Source organism: Micromys minutus (assembly GCF_963924665.1).
Source record: "Micromys minutus genome assembly, chromosome: 14".
Classification (NCBI taxonomy): domain Eukaryota; kingdom Metazoa; phylum Chordata; class Mammalia; order Rodentia; family Muridae; genus Micromys; species Micromys minutus.
This window is the reverse complement of record NC_137983.1, coordinates 10,521,692-10,543,558: the sequence shown is the minus strand read 5'-3', so window position 1 is coordinate 10,543,558 and position 21,867 is coordinate 10,521,692. Positions and strand designations below refer to the sequence as shown.

Here is a 21,867-nt window from a genome sequence, read left to right as displayed (position 1 = left end):
AAAATAAGATTCATTCTTCTTAAGAATTTATTTAAAAAATTCAGTCATTATGATTGACTGACTGACTGATTGATTGATTGATTTTCCTGAAAGACTCAGTGTGTGTTCATCATTCTGTGCTTTGTGTCTAAGAATCTGTGTATCCTTTGGGGAAGTCTAGAGACCTTCCTTGTCTCTGGATTTTCTTTGAAATGGATCTTAATACGCCACTTCCAATGTCATTTTTATTTTTCATGTTTTTCTAAGTGTTTTCCTTATTGAATATTAAATGAATTATTTTCCCCAATTAACTATCTCTGTATGTCTTCCTTTTGCATTTTTATTCCTAATAGCACCAGGATCCCAGCCAGAGCGTGCTAGGAAAGTACTCTGTCTTGAATCTCTTATCTCCAGCCCCAAGCCCCTTTCACAACTTCTGTAAGCTAGTGCTTGTCTCCTCCTCCATAACTGTTTGAAAAGCAATGGGATTTATCTATATCTGTATCTGTTCTTAATTGTTTCATTCATTCCTGCTTTATCTCTGTATTAAATACTTGTCATTTCTTGTTCCCTTTCTCCTCATTGATACTTTTCTTCTGTAGCTGTTACTGGTCTTGGACTTTTCCATTCTTCCTTGAACCCTGGAATTGAAGGATTTCAGACTCATTGGCATGTTTAAGCATGTTTACAGTCAGTGTTTTTGTCATGTCGTTTTACCAGTTTTTATTTGTTTGAGTGTCTCACTCTGCAGGCCAGGCTGGTCTTGAACTTGCATCTTCCTCCTTAGTGTTGGGATTATAGGCATGCACTGCCATCCCAATGTGAATTCTCATATCATTAATGATTTTATTGCCTTATCATTATTGTTGCGATTATTATTATTAGTAGTAGTATATTTCTTTATGTCTAGCTGGATTTTCTTCCAGGTTCTTTTGTGGAAATTGTTTTATTTTCAGAACGCATGCCTGTGTGTGTGAGTCGATGCTGGGAATGGAGCTTCTGCCCCAGCATTCGCTTGGCACTCATTTCTGTGCTTCACTCCAGTTCTCGGTTCCCAGGAAGGCAGAGACATGAGAGCAGTTCTGCCACAGCCCCCTGTCGCGTCTAGGCCTGCAGATGGCTGTGGAGTGAACAATTCCCAGGCTGCGTGGGGAAGAGCTATCTTGGACCCTCCTGTTTCATTTTTCCTATGTCCCTCCCCATCTTTTGCCACCAAATTGTTTCCCCCCATTTTACTAATTCTGGTCCACCGTATGTCATCTTGGCATTGAACATGTGCCTGAAGCAATTTTACTCTTTCATAGAGTAGAAATCTGAAAGGAAAAAAAAAAAAAAACTAGGCTTCTTTTCCTTGCTAGGAATATGTGAATCCTTGATACATGTGAATGATAGACCACAGCAGCACAAAGTATTATATTTATAAAGAAAATACAATTGAGTAAATAGTTTAAATGGAAGGGCATTTCAGGGCCCTTGGTGGAAGTTCTTAGGGCTAATTTGTTATATTTAAGCCAGTTAGAATTTTTAGACAGGTTTTTGGTGGGGCACAGTATCTTTTAAAATGTTTAATTGTAATACATTTACATATTATTAACTTACCTATTTAAAGTATACAGGGACTGGCAAGATGGTGCATTGGATAGAAATGTCTACAGCTAAGCTTAATTAACTGAGTCAGTCCCTGGGACCCACATTGTACAGGAACAGAACTGACATCCTTAAGTTGTCCTCTGACTTTCAGACAGATGCCATAACAATTGTGCACGCATGCGTGCACACACACACACACACACACACACCCTAAGTATATAGTCTACTGACTTCAGTGTTTATACAGAATTGTGAAAACATTGTCTGTCTCTAATTCACAGAATATTTTTCTCTCCAAATGAGAACTTCTCATGCCTAGTCACACCTCTTCCTCCCCATGTAGACTTAGTAGCCACTGATCTTTCTTCTGTCTGGACATTTAAGTGAACTGTTAGTATGTGCTTTTAGTTATTAAAAGCTGGGTTATCTGCTGGATCTGGTATCCACAACTTCAATTCCAGGACTCAAGAGGCAAGGACAGCTAAATCTCTGAGTTCCAGCCCATTCTGGTATACATAGTACGTTCCAAGTAAGCTAAGGCTACATAGTTTGACTCTGTCTCAAAATTCGCAACGAAATGGATTATTTGTCCATTTCAAGATGGGTATTGAGATAGTATCTCCCATAGGCCAGCATGGCCTTCAGCCTGATATATAGCTGAGGGTGATCTAAACTTTAGATCCTCCCCTCTTTTTTCTTTTTCTTTTATGTTCTCTCTTTTCACCATGTGGATGCTGAGGGTTAGACGTAGCTTGTCAGACTTGAGCAGCAGGCACCTTATCCAGTTGAGCCATGTCACTGGCCTCATATTCTTTTTATTGGCAGTGTCATATGATACACAGATATGTTCAGGTTTAACAAAGCCCACGTTTTCCTTCCTTGTCTTTAGTTTTATTTGATATTTTAGAAACTCTCACCTGACTCAAAAGCATGGTAATTTATTTCTGGTTTTAGGATATGTATTGTTTTAGTTCATATATTCTATAATCCATTTTGAGTTATTTTTTGCATACAGTGAGGTAGGTAGGAGGTTATATTTATTCTTTTTCATGGGGATATCCATTTATTCTACCAGAATTTTTAATTGGATTAATTTTTCTGAAAACCAACATTGTCTAATAGAAGTAACTGAACTGAAACAATGTTTGTTTACTCTTTCTTTTATAGAACATATTTCTAACCAAAGATGGGACAGTGCAGCTTGGAGATTTTGGAATTGCTCGAGTTCTCAATAGGTAACAACAGCTTTAAGCTTTGTTGTGATATAAGTCCTCAGTGAAACTGAGTCTATTGTAGTGTATGTGCAGTAACTTGTAATACCTGTGTGTTGAGCTTCTTTGTGAATCTTGTTGTTCTAGCACTGTAGAGCTGGCAAGAACTTGCATAGGGACCCCATACTACTTGTCACCCGAGATCTGTGAAAACAAGCCTTATAACAACAAAAGGTATTTAAAGTGGTTCTGAACACATGGCCTGTTTGTTTAACCTTTCTGTCACACCATAGCAGCCTTCAGAATGCTATTGTAAAGTCAGTGCTATATGGTTAGCATGTATGTCTCTAGACTGTCAGTATATGATGAGGACCTGTGAAGCTCTTTATCTAATCAAAAGAACTCAAGGAAGATTCACTTGGTGGTTTCTTCTAGTTAGGAAGGGCGTACTTACTCCCTTTGGTCTTCCTCTGTCACAGTCACTTCCTACAGAACGGCAGCTGATAGGACAGAGTGTGCCAGATTCTCAGTAAAGAAACCAAATTCAGAGAGAGAGACCTACCAGTATCTCTGAAATACTGTAGCTGCCTAGGTTAGATGTAAGCTGCTAGTGGGTTATGTGATCTGTTCTCCAGGACAGTCCCACAGTTGAACTCCAGTGACTTTTCCCTCCTTTCCAAGGGAAGGCTCACAACCAAGAAACACTGTTTAGTTTGCTGTCATACTTGGAGTAATTGGAGTAAATTAATTTTTTTCATTTTGTAATATTTTTAAATTGAGTAAAGCATGTTGAATTTTGCAAAATAAAAATGAATGTATTTTTATACCATTCTTTTAAATATTAAATTTCTTTAAAAATTTAAATTTCAAAGCAATTGTTTAGGCAACCCTTACTTTTCTAATTTAAAATAGCTGCTTTTATTATTTGCTTTCAATTTAAAGGTAAAAAATACTTTATAGAGCACAAATGTCTCCCCAAGTTTTTCCATACTATTTACTTTAAATGATTAAATAAATAAATAAATATATTCTGATATTAAGAGGACTTTCTCACTTTTGTCTTTGCAGTGACATTTGGGCTTTGGGGTGTGTCCTGTATGAGTTGTGTACACTTAAACATGCAGTAAGTATAAGTTGTGATGCTTTTTAAGGTTTTGGTGTCTTTTAGATAATTCAGATTAGGGGCTTGATGTTCTAAAATGCAATTTTAACCTGGCTTAGTCTTATTATATATTTGCTGTTGTTATATTTTGTTCTTTTTTTTCACAAACATTTTTCTTATGCTATAAACATCTCATTCTTCACATAAATTCATTTCTGCGAATTTGTATTTTACCTGAATATTTTTAATTAGTTTCATTTTAGGAGGTTTTTTCAAAACACCCATATTTATCTGGGTGTGATAGAAATGCCAATATTTCCAGTACTTGGGAGTCTGAGGTCAGAAGAGATGCAGGTTCAGGGCCAGTCTGTGTTTCATAGCTAGAATCTGTGTGAAAAACAAAACAAAAACTTAAATTAGAAGCATTGAAATTCTTTGAGCTTGATGTTAGAGGCTGTTTAAAGAATTCTATTTTCTGTCAGAACAGTTCTTTTTATTAAAAATAAACTGCGAATATAGACAAAAAGTGTGTTGTTGTTGTTGTTGTTGTTGTTGTTGTTGTTGTTGTTGTTGGGAGTGGTGCATGTGCTTGATAATTTGGGAATGTACACATGCACTATATTTGTGGGGTTGGAGGTACCCAAGGTGGTCCAAGGTCAAGGTCTCAAGTCTTGTGTTTTTAGATTTATTTAATATTATGTATAAGTACACTGCAGCTGTCTTCAGACACACCAGAAGAGGGCATCAGATCCCACTACAGATGGCTGTGAGCCACCATGTGGTTGCTGGGATTTGAACTCAAGACCTCTGGAAGAGCAGTCAGTGCTCTTAACCGGAACTATGTCTTGATTGCTCTTCATCTTTTTTTTCTTTCTTTTATTTTTTTTCTTTTATTTTTTTGGAGACAGGATCACAGAACCTTTTGGTGAACTTTAGGGATCCACCTGCCTCCACCCACATCCTAACCCTCTGGAGAGTACAGAACCAGCCATCTTTTATATGTATTCTGTGGTTCTGAGCTCACATCCCTTTATTTACACAGCCGCAGGTACTTCGCTGACTGAGTATCTTCTCCTTGTCTTCTCCAGGCATTCTGTCACACTGAGTAGTTTTCACCATTAGCACATTTTTTTTTAAATAGTATGAAATATACCAAAAGGAAGGTCTGTCTCAAAATATATTTAATCATAATAACTTTTTCATTTTTGCCCTCTTTTTAAAGCATGTTTCCATCACTGATGAAACAATATTGTATTTTCATCTCAAAGAAAACTTGAGAAGATATGTGAAATTGTAAAGCATGAAATAAGTCCTGTACACAATGCTAATAAGAAACAACTACTTACACTTGTTGCTTTCCTCAGCTTTATTCGAACTTAACTTACAAATTGAATTACTCTCCAAGAGTTTGCTTATGTTATATAAGCTGCTTCATAGCCTGCTCTTATTGCTCAATATTATTTGAAGCCTGTCTTTATTATTCTTTGTTGAGATATTCTTATATAATGTGCATGCTTGCCACATGAAAGTACAGAGCATTGGAGGTCAGAAGAAGGCATCCAAAGGTGGTCCTGAGCTACGTGATGTGGGTGCCCACAACCAAACTGAAGTTCTCAGGAAGAGTAGAACGCCCCTAAATTGCTAAACTATCTCTCTTGCTGTGTTGCTTGTTTTTGAATGTTTGCCTGCTTAAACTTGTACTATATTGTGTTAACTCATTTTTTCCCTAATATGTTTCTACAAGATTGAATGGACTTACATTTTTACTAACAGGATGAAACTAAGTTTCAAATGTTCTAGGAGACCTGAACATTTATTTATGAATGATTTTTAATAACTGACATCACAGGCATCATTGTGCTCTTCTCTCTATGTGTGCATAGTCTTTTTCCATTCATCTGTTGACATACACTAAGGCTAATTCTAGAGTTTTGCTTTTGATAAACAAGTATCACTGTAATATGCCTGAGTAGATTCTTTGGGGTATATTCCTAAATATGATTGATTATATTATTTATTTTATAATAATTTAAAATAAATCATTTATAACAAAATAAAAAAAATTTAAAAATAAATTTATAAATAACATTATTTAGCAATAAAAAACGAGTATTATTGCTAAACTGTATGTTAGTTGCATTTTTAATTTCTTGAGGAGACAGTGATATCCATGGAAGCTAGACTTAATTTACATTCCTACCAGTAGCATTTGAGAGTTCCAAGCCTGAACAGCATCTGTTGTTTTCTTACTGATGCAATGAAATCCCACTATACTTTTGATTAGCATTTCCCTGGTGGCTCATGGTATTAGACATTTTTATGTGTTGAGTGGCCATCGGCACATAGTTTTGAGAGCTACTCGTTCATTTTATTTCCCACTTCATGAAGTCCTTAGATTTTAAACTGTCCCACTTGTGCATTCTTTTTATTTCAGTTACAGTTTATTTCATGTTTCATCCTAAAACACATACCTTTCTGTTAATATTGCCCCCCATTGGATTGATTATTCTTTGGGAAGCCTCACCTCCTGCAAAAGGATAATGACGAAAATGGCCTAAGGATGAAGTAGCTAGGAGTTCTCCTCCGTCTTTACGTATGTCACCCAAATGTTTCACACAGTACTTCATTCTTTTCCTCTGGGTGTTAGGGCAGAGGCAGAGGCAGAGGAGCGGGCCTTAGAGGAGGACTACTGGGTTGCATAACTCTATCATGTTGATCATTATTACGTTTTGTAAAGTCTTTGTTAATATTTATAGCTTAACTCTTGGTGTGTTGCCTAAATAATTAGATCTTAACTCTTACAGAAAATTATATTATTTACTTTTTTGAAGGCAGTCTTTTGAAGTTATAATTAGGTAAAGTTTTCAGAAAGTATACTGATTGCATTACTGAGAAGAGGATATATTTCTAGTCTGCATTAATGGAAAAGAACTATTGCTCATTACCGATATTCCCCATTCCAGTTTCCATCTGTTTTATGTATGTGCATTTATTTTCTGGATTTTAGTTTGAAGCTGGAAACATGAAAAACCTGGTACTGAAGATAATATCTGGATCCTTTCCTCCAGTGTCTCTACATTATTCCTATGATCTCCGAAGCTTGCTCTCTCAGTTATTCAAAAGAAATCCTAGGGATAGACCTTCAGTCAACTCCATATTGGAGAAAGGTTTTATAGCTAAACGAATCGAAAAGTTTCTCTCACCTCAGGTATGTGTCACATTACGCCTAGAGTTAAACAGTAAGGCTCTGGCACCTAACACGGCTGCAGTGGTCACCACAGAGTCTGGGCTGAGATGCCCTCCTCAGCCTGCATTGCTGGTGCCCTTCCTTTTCCCACTGTTTGAAATCTCCAAGTCCTTAATATGTATTATCAACATATATTTGATTACACTAGATAAATATATTAGCAAAATTTACATGATTATGGTTGTCTTAGAAAAGTGGTTGGAAACTTGTTATATGGGCATATACTATATAATATGTAAGTGCATATACTATATTGCTGTATCTCATAATTTGTCCTCTAGGGTTCAACTATAGATGCAAAATAAATATTTCTGGAGATAATTTATTTGACAGGTTTTATAAAAATAATTGTCAGATCATATGCCATCAATTACTCAAATGACATCACCGAAAATTGGAATTACCTGACTTTTCATGTTTACGGTGGCCTATATTAATTTAATCTGCATTGAAATCTTTTGTAAATAAGTGGCAAAAGCATAACTATATTGCTTATATATGCTTCTGCTTTAACAGACATTCCTGAGAACAAATGCTACTCAGAAAACAAGAGATGTCCATTTAGCTAACTAAAGTTTAGAAGTCAGAGGTCACTTGTCAAGCACAGCAACAATCTCTGAAATGTGTTCTTACAAGACTTCTTTGTTAAGAAGAATTCTGTCGAACGCTGTAGATGTAGTGTACTGTTCCTTTATTTTGGCAGCAACCCCATAAAAAACAAAGGCTTCATTTATCTTATTGAAGCTACCTCCTCCTTGCTAGTGTAGTTAGAGCTTAGTCTCAAGACTAAAACACTGCAGTTCACCTTCCTAGCAATGAAAGGGAAAACGATAAAGCCCCAGTTACCAAACATAATGTGCAAAAGGGACATAGATTATGACTAATAGCAAATAAAGTATCTAATAACGTGCTTGGTGTATTTCACCCTTTCCTTACTGGTACGTAAGCACCACTTGGATTTACAAAATCTTGCATTTTGTTCCTATGATACATCTTGTTCAGCATTCGACTGAAATGCTTTATGCTTTAACATATGAACTATTGTTTCTAATAGCACTATAGTGATCTGTATTGCACAAATTTGTTTTCTCACCATGTAGCCCAGTCTCGCTGCTATGATCCTTCTGCCTCAGGCTTGTGAATTTCTGAATTACAAGGTAACTTCTATTTTTGAAACAATAGTTCTTTCAATGCTATTAGCCAAAATTAGTAGAGCCCAGTTCTTATCCTTGTACACGCTAATAGCAGTTCCTTGCATGTGGCTTCACAAATTAGGTGTAAGCTGCCACTCAAGTGGAGTATAGTCTCTGTCTGTGATAGCTGTCTGTGAGGAAGGAAGTCTGCCATGTATGAATAGTCCAGCATCACAGCTTTTTGTCACCTGTTGAACACCTGGAATGTGACTAATGGAACTAACAAACTACGTCTCAAGCTTTCAGTGATAAGTAAGCCTGTCATTCAGATAGCCACACTGGTAATGGGCGGCATTCCCATGGCATTCCAGTATCTTCTTGAGTACTATACATTCCATCTCTCAGTTCATAAGAACATTTACATAGAACAGAAACATCCATATTTGATGAACTGAAGAAGTTACTCACTTTGAGGGCAGGTTGGAGGTCATAAAATACCCATTGACCAGGCCTAGGGTACAGTCCTATGATCTCAGCTGCTCAGATTAAGGCAGGAAAGATCCCACGTTTAAGGCAAGCCTAGACTACTTAAGGAGTTCCTATCTCAAAAGTGGGTTTGGCAGGCTGTGAAGAGTACCATGATCTAGGTCATTGATAGAGAATGTCCCCGACTGTGTGGAGGGAGCCCTGGAGTCGGGAATTTCACAGGACACAGAACAGATTCTTCTGTTTTTCTACAAAACAGGAAGAAATGCCTGTGTTCAGAAGAGCACACATTCTCACATATGTGCCCCGACTTGTCTTTGAACCAGATTTCTGCTCATGTTTGTCTCTGCTGCACTACTCAAACACAGAGCACAGTCTTCTAAAGGAATGTGCTGGTCCATTCACTGCCATCTCGGCTTCAGTGACTGAGGCCGAGCCAGAGGGCTGATGGTTGGTTTGAGGCTTTGAGAGTACTGCGGTAGGGGGTCTTTGCTAGGGAAACCTCTCAGGTAGGACATCATTTCTACTGTGCTTTGCCTCTGGAGAAAGGGAGAAAACTCACTTCTTTATTCTCCACCAGTAGGATAAAAATAAGCTCAGATTCAGTCAAATCTTTGTTTGATCATACTGGAAAAATGTAGTTGAAAGATAGAAAATTGCTTGTGGAAAATGTAAATACTTGTTAAGAAAATATAAATGCTGAAGAGTGAGTAATGGGATATTTATAATGTTAGAAGAGACAGATGCTATGAAGATATTTATCCAGTGACATGTTTGCAGATGAGATGAGTGGGAAGTTGATTCACAGTGAACTTAAGTGACATTTGCAAGGCAGCATCTTTTGATGTGATGCTTGAACACTTTTAACATAAATGAGGACTATGGATGCATAGAGAACTCAGTGGTCCCTCCATAGACGAAGTTTTTGTTAAGTTGCTAAGATACGAAGAGGGCAAGTAGCGTGTGCTCCATATTAGTCTAGTTTGAGAACAAAAGAAGCAGTAAAAATACGTTAGTAAGATTAGCGGGGTAAGCAGTTGGCAAGAGGAGAGTTTGCTGGCTGCATTACTGGATTTCAACCAGTTTAGCGACAGATTTATGACTGGAAGAAATATACATTGTGACTGATAGGTAGCTTTTTTCTTTGTATAGAAACAGGTTTTATTTTTTATTTTCTTTTATTGTTTTTTATTATTATGAACTATCTTTTTAAATTTTTGTTTATTTATTCACTTTATATATCAATCCTTCCCTCACCCCCAGTTACCTCCTCCCACAATTCCTCTTTGATCTCAATTTCCCCTTTCCACAGTGCTTTCCCAATCCCTCTTCCCCTTCTTTAAGAGGGTGGTGCCCCTCTAGTAGGTATCTCTCCACCCTGGCACATCAAGTCTCTGCAGGACTAGGTACTTCCTCTCCTGTGGAGGCCAGACGAGGCAGCCCAGCTACAGGAGCATCTCCCACAGAAGGCAACAGCTTTGGGACAGCCCCGCTGCAGCTGTTCAGGACCCACATGAAGACCAGTCTGCACGTCTGCTACAGCCTGTACATGTTCTTGTTTTAGTCTCTGAGAGCCCCAGGAGGCTAGATTAGCTGGCACTCCTAGTCTTCCTGTGGAGTTCTTCTTCCCTTGGGGGGTCCCTTAGTCTTTTCCCCCAACTGTTCCGTAAGAGTCCCTGAGCTCCATCCATGTTTAGCTGTGGGTGTCTGCATTTGTCTGAGTCAGCTGCTAGGTAGAGCCTCTCAGAGGACAGCCTTGCTATAGTCCTGTCTGTAAGCATAAGGGTATCATTGACAGTGTTAGGGATTGGTGCTTACTTATGGCGTGGGTCTCTAGTTGGGTCACTTATTGCTTGGCCATTCTCCCGGTCTTTGCATTATCCCCTGTCCCTACATGCCTTGTAGACAGGATAGATTTTGGGTTGAAAGTTTTGTGGATGGGTTGGTGTACCTATCACTCCACTGGGGTTCTTGCCTTGCTGTAGGGTTTGGCCTCTTCAGGCTCCATATCCCCCATGCTGTGAGTAACAGCTAAGGTTGCCCCCATTGATTCTTGTGTCCTCTTCTTTCCCAGGTCTCTGGCACGTCCTTGAGATGCTCTCCTAGTCCCCTCCCCCACCAGTTGCGTTCATTCTCATGGCCATTTGGCCATCTCTTCTGTCCCTCTCCACTCCTGATCCTGAAGCCTTCCCTCATCCTGCTCCCAGCCAGTTCCCTCCCTCCGTCTGCCTCCTATGACTGTTTTATTCCTCTTTTAAGTGAGATTAAGCATCCTCACTTGAGCTTCCTTCTTGTTTAGCTTCTTAGGGTCACTGGCGTGTGGCATGGTACCTGTATTTTATGGCTAATGTCCACTTATAAGTGAGTGAATGCCACGCATGTCTGTTTGTGACTGGGTGACCTCACTCGGGGAGATATTCTCAAGTTCCATCCATTTGCCTGCAAAATTCATAATTCATTTTTAATAACTAAATAGTATCCCATTGTGTAGATGTATGACATGTTTTTTTTTTTTCCATTCTCTAGTTGAGGGACATCTCAGTTGTTTCCAGTTTCTGGCTGCTGTGAACATAGTTGAGCGAGTGTCCCTGTGGTATAGTGGGGCATCTCTTGGGTATATGACCAGGAATGGTACAGCTAAATCTTGAAGTAGAAGTATTCTCAGTTTTCTGGGAATTGAGTTCAGAAGTTGTACAAGTTTGCCACCAGCAATGGAGAAGTGTCCCCTTGTTCCACATCCTTGACTATTAGCTGTTCAGACTGATGTAAGATGGAATCACAGAGGTCTTATTATACAGCACTGGCTGTTTGGAACTCATTATATACACCAGGCTGGCCTCGAACTCACTGAGCTTCATCTACCTGCTCTTCCTCCATAGTTCTGGGACTAGAGGTGTGTGCCACCACACTCAGAAGTGATACCTTTTCTAACACTTTTTTTCTCTTTCAATCTAAGCTTATTGCAGAAGAATTTTGTCTAAAAACATTTTCAAAGTTTGGACCACAGCCTATCCCAGGTAAATTACGTTTCATATGAAACTTTTCATCTGTTTCCAATACTCAAGGCTAGATACACTACAAATAAATAGAGAGAAAACAAATTGAGACGGCTATAGATTAAATTTAATCTAAAGTAAATATTAAATTTCTTATATATAGGGATATACAATAAATTATTAATAAAGTTTTATTTGCTGTCTTATTTAGATGAAATCTGACTTGAAAATCTTTATCAAAGCTTAGTTGATATTTTGAGAACATTGTATGAACATAAATGTCCCGCTAAGGTATAAATCATTATGTAAAACATTTTTCTTTAAGAAATATTTTATTTTCTAAATTTTTAAAAGTAAATTATTGGGAAGTCAACTGTTTTATTAAAGGTAAGTTTTATATCAATTTTGACCTCTAACAGTAGAATATTTGTAGTACTGTGTATGTTTGGTATGTTATATATGCTCGCACTCGCGCGCGCGCGCGTGCGCACACACACACACACACACACACACACACATGTCTTTGCTCCTCATAAATTTCTCTCCTTTTATTTTATTTGGAACCTGAGGTAGGTGAGTAACCCTTCCACTTCTCATCCAGTGGATGGGAGCAGTTTGTATCTTTGTCTTAAGAATGTTTGTTTTGATGCTTTGGTGCCTCTAGTCCCTGTTTCTGTTGCACAGAGCATTTCCCTTAGGTTTTTTGTTCTATTTGTTTGCTTGGGTTTGGTTTCGTTTCGTTTTTTAATATAGGGCTATCCTTTCTATCGATCAGGCTGACCTTGAACTCAGATCTCTTGTTTTGATAAAATTAGCCATGTTATACAATTAGGACTTAATAGAGCTATGTTCTAATTTGATCATATGGTTGAATTTCTCATACTTTCTAGTTTGTAGATCAACATGCTTTGTAAACACTTTAACCCATCACAGAACATCACATTATCATCAGTATGAATTGCTCCTGAAGCTCTAATATGGCATCAGTCCCATGGCTAATACTGTTTTTAGTTTCTGTCTTAGGTAGGATTTCTATGTCTATGATAAAGCATCATAACCAAACAACTTGAGGAGGACAGTTTCTCTTCTGAGTTAGAGCAGGATGCTGGAGGCAGGAATTGATGCAGAGGCCATAGAGGCATTCTGCCTATTGGCTTGTGCCCATGGCTTGTTTACCCCACTTGTAGCTCCCAGGACCACCTACACAGAGGTGTCGCTTGCCCACAGCCCAGTCTTGTGGAAGCATTTTTTTCAATTGAGGTTCCCTTTTCCAAAATGACTACAGCTTGTGTCAAGTTGGCATAAAACTAGCCAGCACACTTTCATAAGAGTTGACTGAATTATATGAGTAATATGTACTTATAAAGATTTTTTTACAAGAAACATTACTCACATTTTAATAAATGCTTTTATATTTTGATATACTTTTCTTGTCATAACATGCACAATGAGTTTGAATGGGAATATATTATAAGCAGTTTTTTTCTGTACAATATAGTGAACATTTTCTAATAAATTTTTCTTTGAAAATGAGTTTGATGTTAGCTTTTCATTGTAAACTACCATTTAATTTTTTCTTTCTCCTCCTAAAAGTGAATACTTGTTGGAGAAGATTGATTTAAATTGTATTAGTACATACTAAAAATCCTAAGTTAGTGGGCTGGAAAAGAAGGTTGCTCCTCAGGCAATGGGGGAGCTTAACCAGAGGCAACTTCACAGAGGTGGAAAATAGGAGGTGAGAAAAGGTTTGGATACGTGGCTGGAGGTACAGACTATTTGACTTGCAGTATTTTTTTTAATTGAAATTTATCTATTTTCTGGAACTTTGAGTGGGTTTGTTTGGTTATTCAGTTCTTGTAACAGCCTCATACAAGTATATAATATACCCTATAATTTTCCTTCTGTACATTTTATCTAGGGAACTCAGTTTTTAAAATATATTCACAGATAGCTGCTACTGTGCCCTGTAGAGGTATGTGTTTGTGCGAAAGGGTGAATGTGTGGGTACATAGTGAGTCTGTGTGTATGCCAAAGAACAACTTCAGGTGTCATTCTCAGAAATGTCCTTACTTGCTGTGAGCTATCCGTTGTGTTACACTGGCCGTAGGTTATCTGCTTGTCTTGCTTCCCTGCTAATGAGATTACTCTTATAGCACCGCTCCTGGCAGGTTATGTTAAGGATCCAGCTCAGTTCTCATTCTGGTGGAGCAAGCACTTCACAAATGCATTGTCTTAGAATAGTTAGTCTTGGTGCTGGAGCCACTGTCGCCAAGCTCAGGTCACGCTGCTGCTGCTGCTGCTGCTGCTGGCCCATCACCCTCCCCCCAACCTCCATCGTGCACTAACGGTCCCAAAGATTCAACGTCCAAGATGGCAACCCTCAAGGACCGGCTGATTGTGAATCTAATTAAGGAAGAACAGGTCCCCCAGAACCTGTGGTTGGGGTTGGTGTTGGTGTTGCTAGCATGGCTTGTGCCATCAGTATTTTAATGAAGGACTTGCCAGATGATGTCATGGAAGACAAGCTAAAGGGGGAGATGATGGATCTCCAGCATGGCAGCCTTTTCCTCAGAACACGAAAAACTCTCCAGCAAAGACTATAGTGTGACTGCAAACTCCAAGCTGGTTATTGTCACAGCAGGGGCCTATCAGCAAGAGGGAGAGAGCCGACTCAATTTGGTCCAGCGAAACGTGAACATCTTCAAGTTCATCATTTCCAACGTTGTGAAGTATAGTCCACAACACAAGCTGTTTATTGCCTCAAATCCAGTGGGCATCTTGACCTACGTGGCTTGGAAAATCAGTGGCTTTCCCAAAAGCCAAGTTATTGGAAGTGGTTGCAGTCTGGATTCAGCTCGTTTCCATTACCTGATGTTAGAAAGGCTGGGAGTTCACCCGCTGAGCTGTCACGGGTGGGTCCTGGGAGAGTGTGGTGACTCCAGTGTGCCTGTGTGGAGTGGTGTGAACGGTGCCAGCGTGTCTGTGAAGTCTCTGATCCCAGACATGGGCACTGCTGGGGATAAGGAGCAGTGGAAGGAGGTCCACAAGCAGGTGGTTGACAGTGCATATGAGGTGATCACGCTGAAAGGTTACACATCCTGGGCCATTGGCCTCTTGGTGGCAGACTTGGCCGAGAGCATAATGAAGAACCTGAGGCGGGTGCATCCCATTTCCACCATGATTAAGTGTCTCTACAGAATCAATGATGATATCTTCCTCAGTGTCCCTGGTGTCCTGGGACAAAATGGAATCTCAGATGTGAAGGTGACACTGACTCCTGAGGAAGAGGCCCGCCTGAAGAAGAGTGCAGATGCCCTCTGGGGAATCCAGAAGGAGCTGCAGTTCTAAAGTCTTCCCGGTGTCCTAGCACTGCCCTGTCCAGGCTGCAGAGGGTTTCTGTGGAGACCACACACTTCTCATCTGAGCTGTGGTTAGTGCAGTTGTGTTGAGGTGGTCTGGGGAAAATCCCAGTTCCCACAGTTACCCTGCTGCTAAGTGGTGCTTGTGTAGCGGTGACCTGGTTAGTGTGACAGTCCCACTGTCTCCAAGACACACTGCCAACTGTGTGCAGGCCTTAATTATCCTGTAAGCCTGCTGCATTGCTGTGCACCCTCACCAAACATGCCTAGGCCAATGCGTTCCCAGTTAGTCACAACCTGGCTCCGGTGTGTAAGTCCAGTATGCATGTCTTGTGCGTAGGTGTTCTACAGAATGTTTCATGTATTACATGTGTCTGTAGTATATATTGCAATATTACGTGAAATGGAAGATGTGCATATGAGTGATAGAACCAATCACTCACCTCTCATGCCAATGAAAACACCAAATAAATCTTGAACAATGAAAGAAAAAGTGCTTAGTTTTGAAAACTCGGGTGCTTTCAATGTAAAATGCTTGAAGCATTGATATTTACTAACAGACAAAAAATATTTAAAGGCTTGAAAGGTTGCTAATGATTGTGAAAAGGAAAAAGTACCATTCTTGCAGACTTTTGGCACTAAAGATTCGAAGTAAAGAATTACTAGAAAAGAATTACTTGTCTTCTCATGCAGGTAAAAGACCAGCATCAGGACAAAGCGTCAGTTCTTTTGTCCCTGCTCAGAAAATCACAAAGCCTGCTGCTAAATATGGAGTGCCTTTAACATCTAAGAAGTACGGAGATAAAAAGTCACTTGAAAAGAAACCACCCCCAAAACATAAACAGGTAAGATCCTTTTACAAACTGCTTGGTCCTGTCTACTGAGGAGCCTCACAGAAGCATTGGACGGCCATTAAGTAGATACATTGAAGTAAACAAGAGGTATAATAGAAACGTAACATTATAAATGGAGTCCTTTTGAACATTTGATTGTGTGCATAGAAGTAAGTACCTGTGGTATTGTTGTAAAACACTAGGACATTTGTGTATTTCAGAATTCACAGTCAAATAAATCAAAATCTTAGAGCTATATGAGAACACGATCATACGTGTGACAGTCTCTTAGGTTTAAAAAGTATGAGCTAAAGCATGGATTACAGTAATAGTTGCAGGACATTGGCCTTTTTTTAATTAGATAAATTATCCCAAAATAGTTTAAAATTATTGCTAAAAATCAATCCTTCAAGTTATGTATATAAATTAGCATGAAGTAAGGAGAAAGAAGCTACATAATAATTTGAATATGGAAATTTTAATGTAAGTCATTATTAGCTAGTTTTAGGAGTTAGCCATTAAATGTCAGAAATTTATTGTGGTAATGACAGATACAGGAATCAGCTGCTCCTCCCAGTACTAAGAGAATACTCGAAGAGAGAACACAGAAATTAAAGATTCTCTAACCCCATTCTTGCAGTTAATTCAGACCTTATTTGGATGGGGTATGGCTGTAAGTATCTGTGGTGACATCCGCTGCAGGGCCACAGTCTGGTAAACTCTCTGCTATAGAACTGAGGCCCCCTGGGAAGCTGTGTAGATGTTAGCAAAGTATACTGAGAAGCCTAGATAGCCGACACTCCGAGAGGCTACGAGAAGGCAGGTGGAATATGCCTAGCACTGCTGAGCTTTCTGCAAGGCTGATTGGATACCAGCAGAAATCCGGAAGAAGCTGTCTTTATGGTACTGCTGGAATTCAGGGGAAAACTGGCCGGATATAGCACAACATATACAAGGCACCTGCAGGAGTGACTGACACAGTTCTCCCACATGCTGCACTAACAGAGCAGACGGGACACTTGTTCCTTCTCTAGTCTCCTCCATTGTCTGCTAATGTGCTAAGCAAAGGAAAGTTAGCATGCCCAGCTGCGGTGGTGAAGCAGGGCTGTATACAGGGGCAATGTAACTGGCATGCCGGCTTTATCATTATCATTATTCAGCTGTGGGCCAGTGCCATCACATCATTTTCTCTCTAGTCATCAATAGAAAGCTAGGGCTGAAAACTTTCCTATCTCGTTCATTAAATCCTCTAAGACTCTGATCATACCCTAATTTTCACACCTCAATATTACTGGTAGATCTTTATTTTGTTTTAAAAAAGAATTTCTCCCCGTAACCCTGACTGTTCTGGAACTCACTCTTAGACTATTCTGGCCTTGAATTCACAGAAATCGATCCACCTGCCTTGGCCTAGAGTGCTGGAGTTAAAGGCACATGTGCACTACTGCCAGCCAGATCTTTAACCACAAAGTTTCTTGTATGTCAAACTTCTAGTAATCCTTGCTCATTTTCCTGTGGAACTTGACTTGTTCCTGAACTCTCCAACCTTCCTATGTGGTATCTTTCTCCTTAAAATGGATCTAGGTAGTGTGGCAATGCTTTCCTTATTGACAGCAGACCGTTTGATGCAAAAGCAGACTTACTGATGCTCCAGCAATCATGATTTCCTTCTAGGCTCTATTACCTGCCTCTGTACTGTAGTAGGGTCATCTGCACACCCATGTTCTCTTTAAAAGCTTAACATCTGACTCCCTCATGGATTTCCTAATATTGTCATAATTTTAGATGGCTTCAGGATCCCCAGAAGATGATATAGTGCGTACATTTTTATTTTTGCTCATTCTCGTTTTTTACCTTTTTTCTTATCTTACTGTTGAGCATTGTGGTAATAGTCTTATGCCTGTACACATTGACTCTATCCTTCATTTGTTCCAGAACTCCTGGTTGTCACCACATGCTCTCAGCTCTGCCTTCAGAGTTGTTTGACATTTCTTCTGCTTTAGTTCTAGCTGCTTTGATTCTCACATAGGTAACAGTGCCCTAACTGGGTTCTCTGCTTCCATGTGTTGAGGGCTGAGAAGACTGACTGTGGTACAGTGCAGCTCAGTTCTTCATCTCAGTCCTCATACCAACTGGCCTCTTGGGTAATGGAATGCTCTCCATAGCCCTCTGACAGCCTTCTGACCTCTCGGAGCCTCATTTCCTACTTTGTCAGTGCTTGTGGAGGGCAGCCCTGATCCAAACCATCTTTGTTGGGATTCTGTAAACCCCACCCCACAGTTACTTGGCAACAGCCAGGTATGTTCCACCCCAGTTACCTGACACTATAAAAGGGGCTGCTTACTCCCTCCCCCCCCTCTCTCTAACCCTCCTCTCTCTCTTGCTCTTCTTCCTCTCCTCCCTTGCCCTTCCTCTTCCCCTTTCCTTCCTCCCTTTCTCTCTACGTGCTCATGGCCAGTCTCTACTCCTCTACTTCTCTATTCCTCTCTTCTCTCTTTCTCTGCCTCTACTACCCTCTTAACTCCCCTGATGCACTGAATAAACTTTATTCTGTATTATCCCGTGCTGGTCCCTCAGGGGGAAGGGATTCCCAACATGGGTTCCCCAGAGGCATCCCCTTTGCCACCAGGCCTCGCCACACCTCCATGGGTCATCCCCCCCCCCCCCCACTCTCTTCATCTGTTTGCTAACATTGGTGTTGAAAACTCGGAAGACATCATCTTTTCTTTTTTATATACTCATTGGTGCCCCACGCTTAGTGCTGCTTGCAAAAGTGTGGGTTAGTTTTTGTTTGTTTTTTCTTTGCTTTCATGCCTGTGATAATTTGAATGAGAATGAATGCCATAGGCACATATATTTGAATTCTTGGCTCACAGTGGGCAGGGAAGGATTAGGATGTGTGGCACATTGGTATTTGAAGTTATTTTAGTATAATCAAAATGTTATTTTTCCATGAAGTATTTTGATAAGTTTGACATTGACTTAGTGTGCTTTTCACAACTTGGAAGAATAAAAGAAGGGAGAAACATATTTTCAGTATTCAAACAGTGCATTTCTTTAACTGAATTCTGTGTATTTTATTTGTTATCATCATATATTATATTATATTATATTATATTATATTATATTATATTGCTGTGAAATCAATTAAGTTGACTTCATTGCTACAAATACACTTTTAAGAAAGTTATGTTCCATACCAAAATTTCTTTACAAAAATGTTTCGTTTTTTTTTAAGTAGGTTTTAAAAAAATATTAATTAATTATATTTTACTAAAATATAAAAGAATAGAAGTAAAAGTATGAAAACTTTAAAGAATTACAGAAAAAGTAAAATCATATAATCAGATAGGAAACTGTCAAGCGTCATAAGAAGGGGATAGATAAGAAGCAGGAGACTTTGCAGTGTGTTAGTTTCCTGAAGCAGGCTGTCATGGCCTCCTCAACTCCTGGAACCCTGAAGAGCTGACATGGCGTCACTAGCAACACACTGCCTGACTGGGAGATTTTAAGTAAATACCTGTATTTTACTTCTCTTGAATGGTTTCTTTTTACATTATTTTCTTTAAAAGGCCATTTCCCTGAACAAATATGAAACATCTTTTACATTCAAAGTAGCAGTAGTTTATTGGAGGTTTACATAGTTTCACTGGAGGTGCGGGCATTTTTTTAGGTTACTGGCACTAAGCCACCAGAGGGCGCTCCGCGAGCATATTTTAGCATTGGCGCACTTTAATTTTGTTTTTCTTTAAAGACAGAAAACAAAACAATTTCCTTACTACAGTGTTTAATTATCTCTTCAGTGTAGAAATAGCATTCTGAAAATAATCGGATGATCTCAGAAGGCCAGCGTGGCATTTTTATCCCACAAATGCTCTATCTAAGGGCTAGAGAAGATAAATAACATTGATAATATGTAGCCATCTTAAACACCCTCTTCTTGGAGTAGCAGACCCACAGCAAAAGTCTGACAGCCTGAGGTTGATCACTGTGGCCCTCATAAAGGGGCGGAGAGAGCCCACTACAGTGTTGTCCACTGACCTTCACAGGTACTCCATGGTACACATAAGCCCACATACATGATATATGCACAATAACAATAGGTAAAGTTTAAAACAAGAGGAAAAGCCATTATGCAATCTGTTTAAAAGCTAGTCGATTATACCACAAAGCTTAGTGCATTAATCTTCCCTGTTTGCTTTCAGTCTCTCGGGGCATCCTTGAACTTGTCATTTTCCTGACAGTTAAGATTGGACACATGCACTGCTCAGTCACAAACACCAATACTGTTCAGTCATTTGATTTTTGTGCTGCACACATTTTAAAGCTGGTGCTAATAGCTACATAGAATTAAGATGTGGAACATTTCAAAATAAAGAATCATTTAATAAGTAGAATGCTAAAATAAAATGTCTTTTTATCCATATACTATTAACATATACCATAAAGGAAAACACTGATAGTATAACTAAATTTATAATTACAAACTTTACTGCAGTAAAAGAACAACTAAAAGTCAAAAATAAGAGAGAAACAGCAGTTGTGATAAACATGACATATCAAGAGTTTATCAGGGAACAGTAAGTATGTGGAAGGACAGACCCTTAGCCTTTTCTGTTAGCAGTTGTTAGGAGAGGTAGACAGTGCCCACATGAGTAAAGGGCTCTCTACATTCTTTGGTGGAGAAATTGGTGTAGCCTTTGGGGGAGGCTCTCGGAATTTAAATTATAATGTCACTCCTTAATTATATTTCATTTTAAAGAAGTTCCCCTTCTTGGAAACTTGTGTATAACACAAAGATGTATATATATATAAGAAAGTTCCTTACAGCATGTAGAATAGGAAAACTTCAGGTCAACCCAAACTCTATCCCCAGAATAATGGTTAAATAAATTAATTATAGACCTTGTTAATTATTTAGCATAATGTTCAATTGTCAAGACACTGTGTTATTAAAAACACTAATGTATTAAATAATACACTTTTATAAACATCATAAAAGCTAATATATATGTATATAGATATACTATTTGGAAGGATATTCATAAAAACATTAACACTGGTTACCTCAAAATAAAGCAGCTATTTATTTTTATTCTTGTTTGAATTTTATGTAGTGAATATACATTGCATAATTAATTTTTAAGAAAAAATATTACTGGGCTTTTCAAGGGATGTCTCATCTTATAGTATTAGAATGCTTAAGATTAGCATCCATTGAGAAAGGAGCTCTCAAGTCCCCACCCCTAGCTAAGGAAATACTAGCAAGTTGATGGCTGCTGGAGGAGGGGGTCACTTCTTTTTGTGTGTGTACCCCTAACATTTTTCTGGTACTTCATTGGATAGCCCTTCACCTATGGGCATATATGGGTAATTAGACTCGGTTATAAAAACAGAAGGACAGATAATTGAAGTAGGTATGCGTGTTGAGGGGACCCAGGAGGAACTGATGAGGAGAGATGGGAAGGAATGTGTATGGACCAAAATCATGTTTGGGGAGGTGATACAAAAAGTGTTGGAGGTGAGAATTTGGGATGACAGAAATACACTGAATACATGTTATTTAATACAATTACTTAATTTATTTTTTAATGATGATGATTTAATAATACTTAAAAATATGTTTTGAAAAAACGAGTTGATATAAGAAAGCCATTTTTATGATTTTTTTTGAGGGTAGTTTGTTTCTTAAAAGGCAGTTGTATCAAAAAGCAGTACAATAAATTTTGAAATAGTTATGACCCTATTGGGTTTAACTTTTACTTTAAACTTCTACAAATTTGTAATTTTTAATTAGTATTAAATTAATGAGTATCTTAAATTCTTTATCTAATTCATAGTTTTATTATTTATTTTTGTTCAGGCTCATCAAATTCCAGTGAAGAAAAATTCTGGAGAGGAAAGGAAGAAAATGTCTGAGGTATAAAGACA

The 21,867-nt window shown here is 38.7% G+C and overlaps 1 protein-coding gene and 1 pseudogene across 2 annotated transcripts in view; both read left to right on the top strand.

The window, feature by feature from the left end:
• The window catches only part of NEK1 (NIMA related kinase 1), a 133,334-nt gene that overhangs the window by 16,761 nt on the left and 94,706 nt on the right, over nt 1-21,867 (top strand). Inside the window, exons 6-12 of the mRNA XM_080928742.1 lie at nt 2,737-2,804; nt 2,928-3,014; nt 3,849-3,903; nt 6,890-7,090; nt 11,705-11,765; nt 15,797-15,948; nt 21,800-21,856. Of these exons, the coding sequence (XP_080784868.1) occupies nt 2,737-2,804; nt 2,928-3,014; nt 3,849-3,903; nt 6,890-7,090; nt 11,705-11,765; nt 15,797-15,948; nt 21,800-21,856 (681 nt within the window). The remainder of the gene's footprint in view (nt 1-2,736; nt 2,805-2,927; nt 3,015-3,848; nt 3,904-6,889; nt 7,091-11,704; nt 11,766-15,796; nt 15,949-21,799; nt 21,857-21,867) is intronic.
• Nucleotides 14,115-15,092, top strand: LOC308429499 (L-lactate dehydrogenase A chain-like; annotated as a pseudogene). Its single transcript has one exon. The product of its transcript is annotated as an L-lactate dehydrogenase A chain-like (transcript).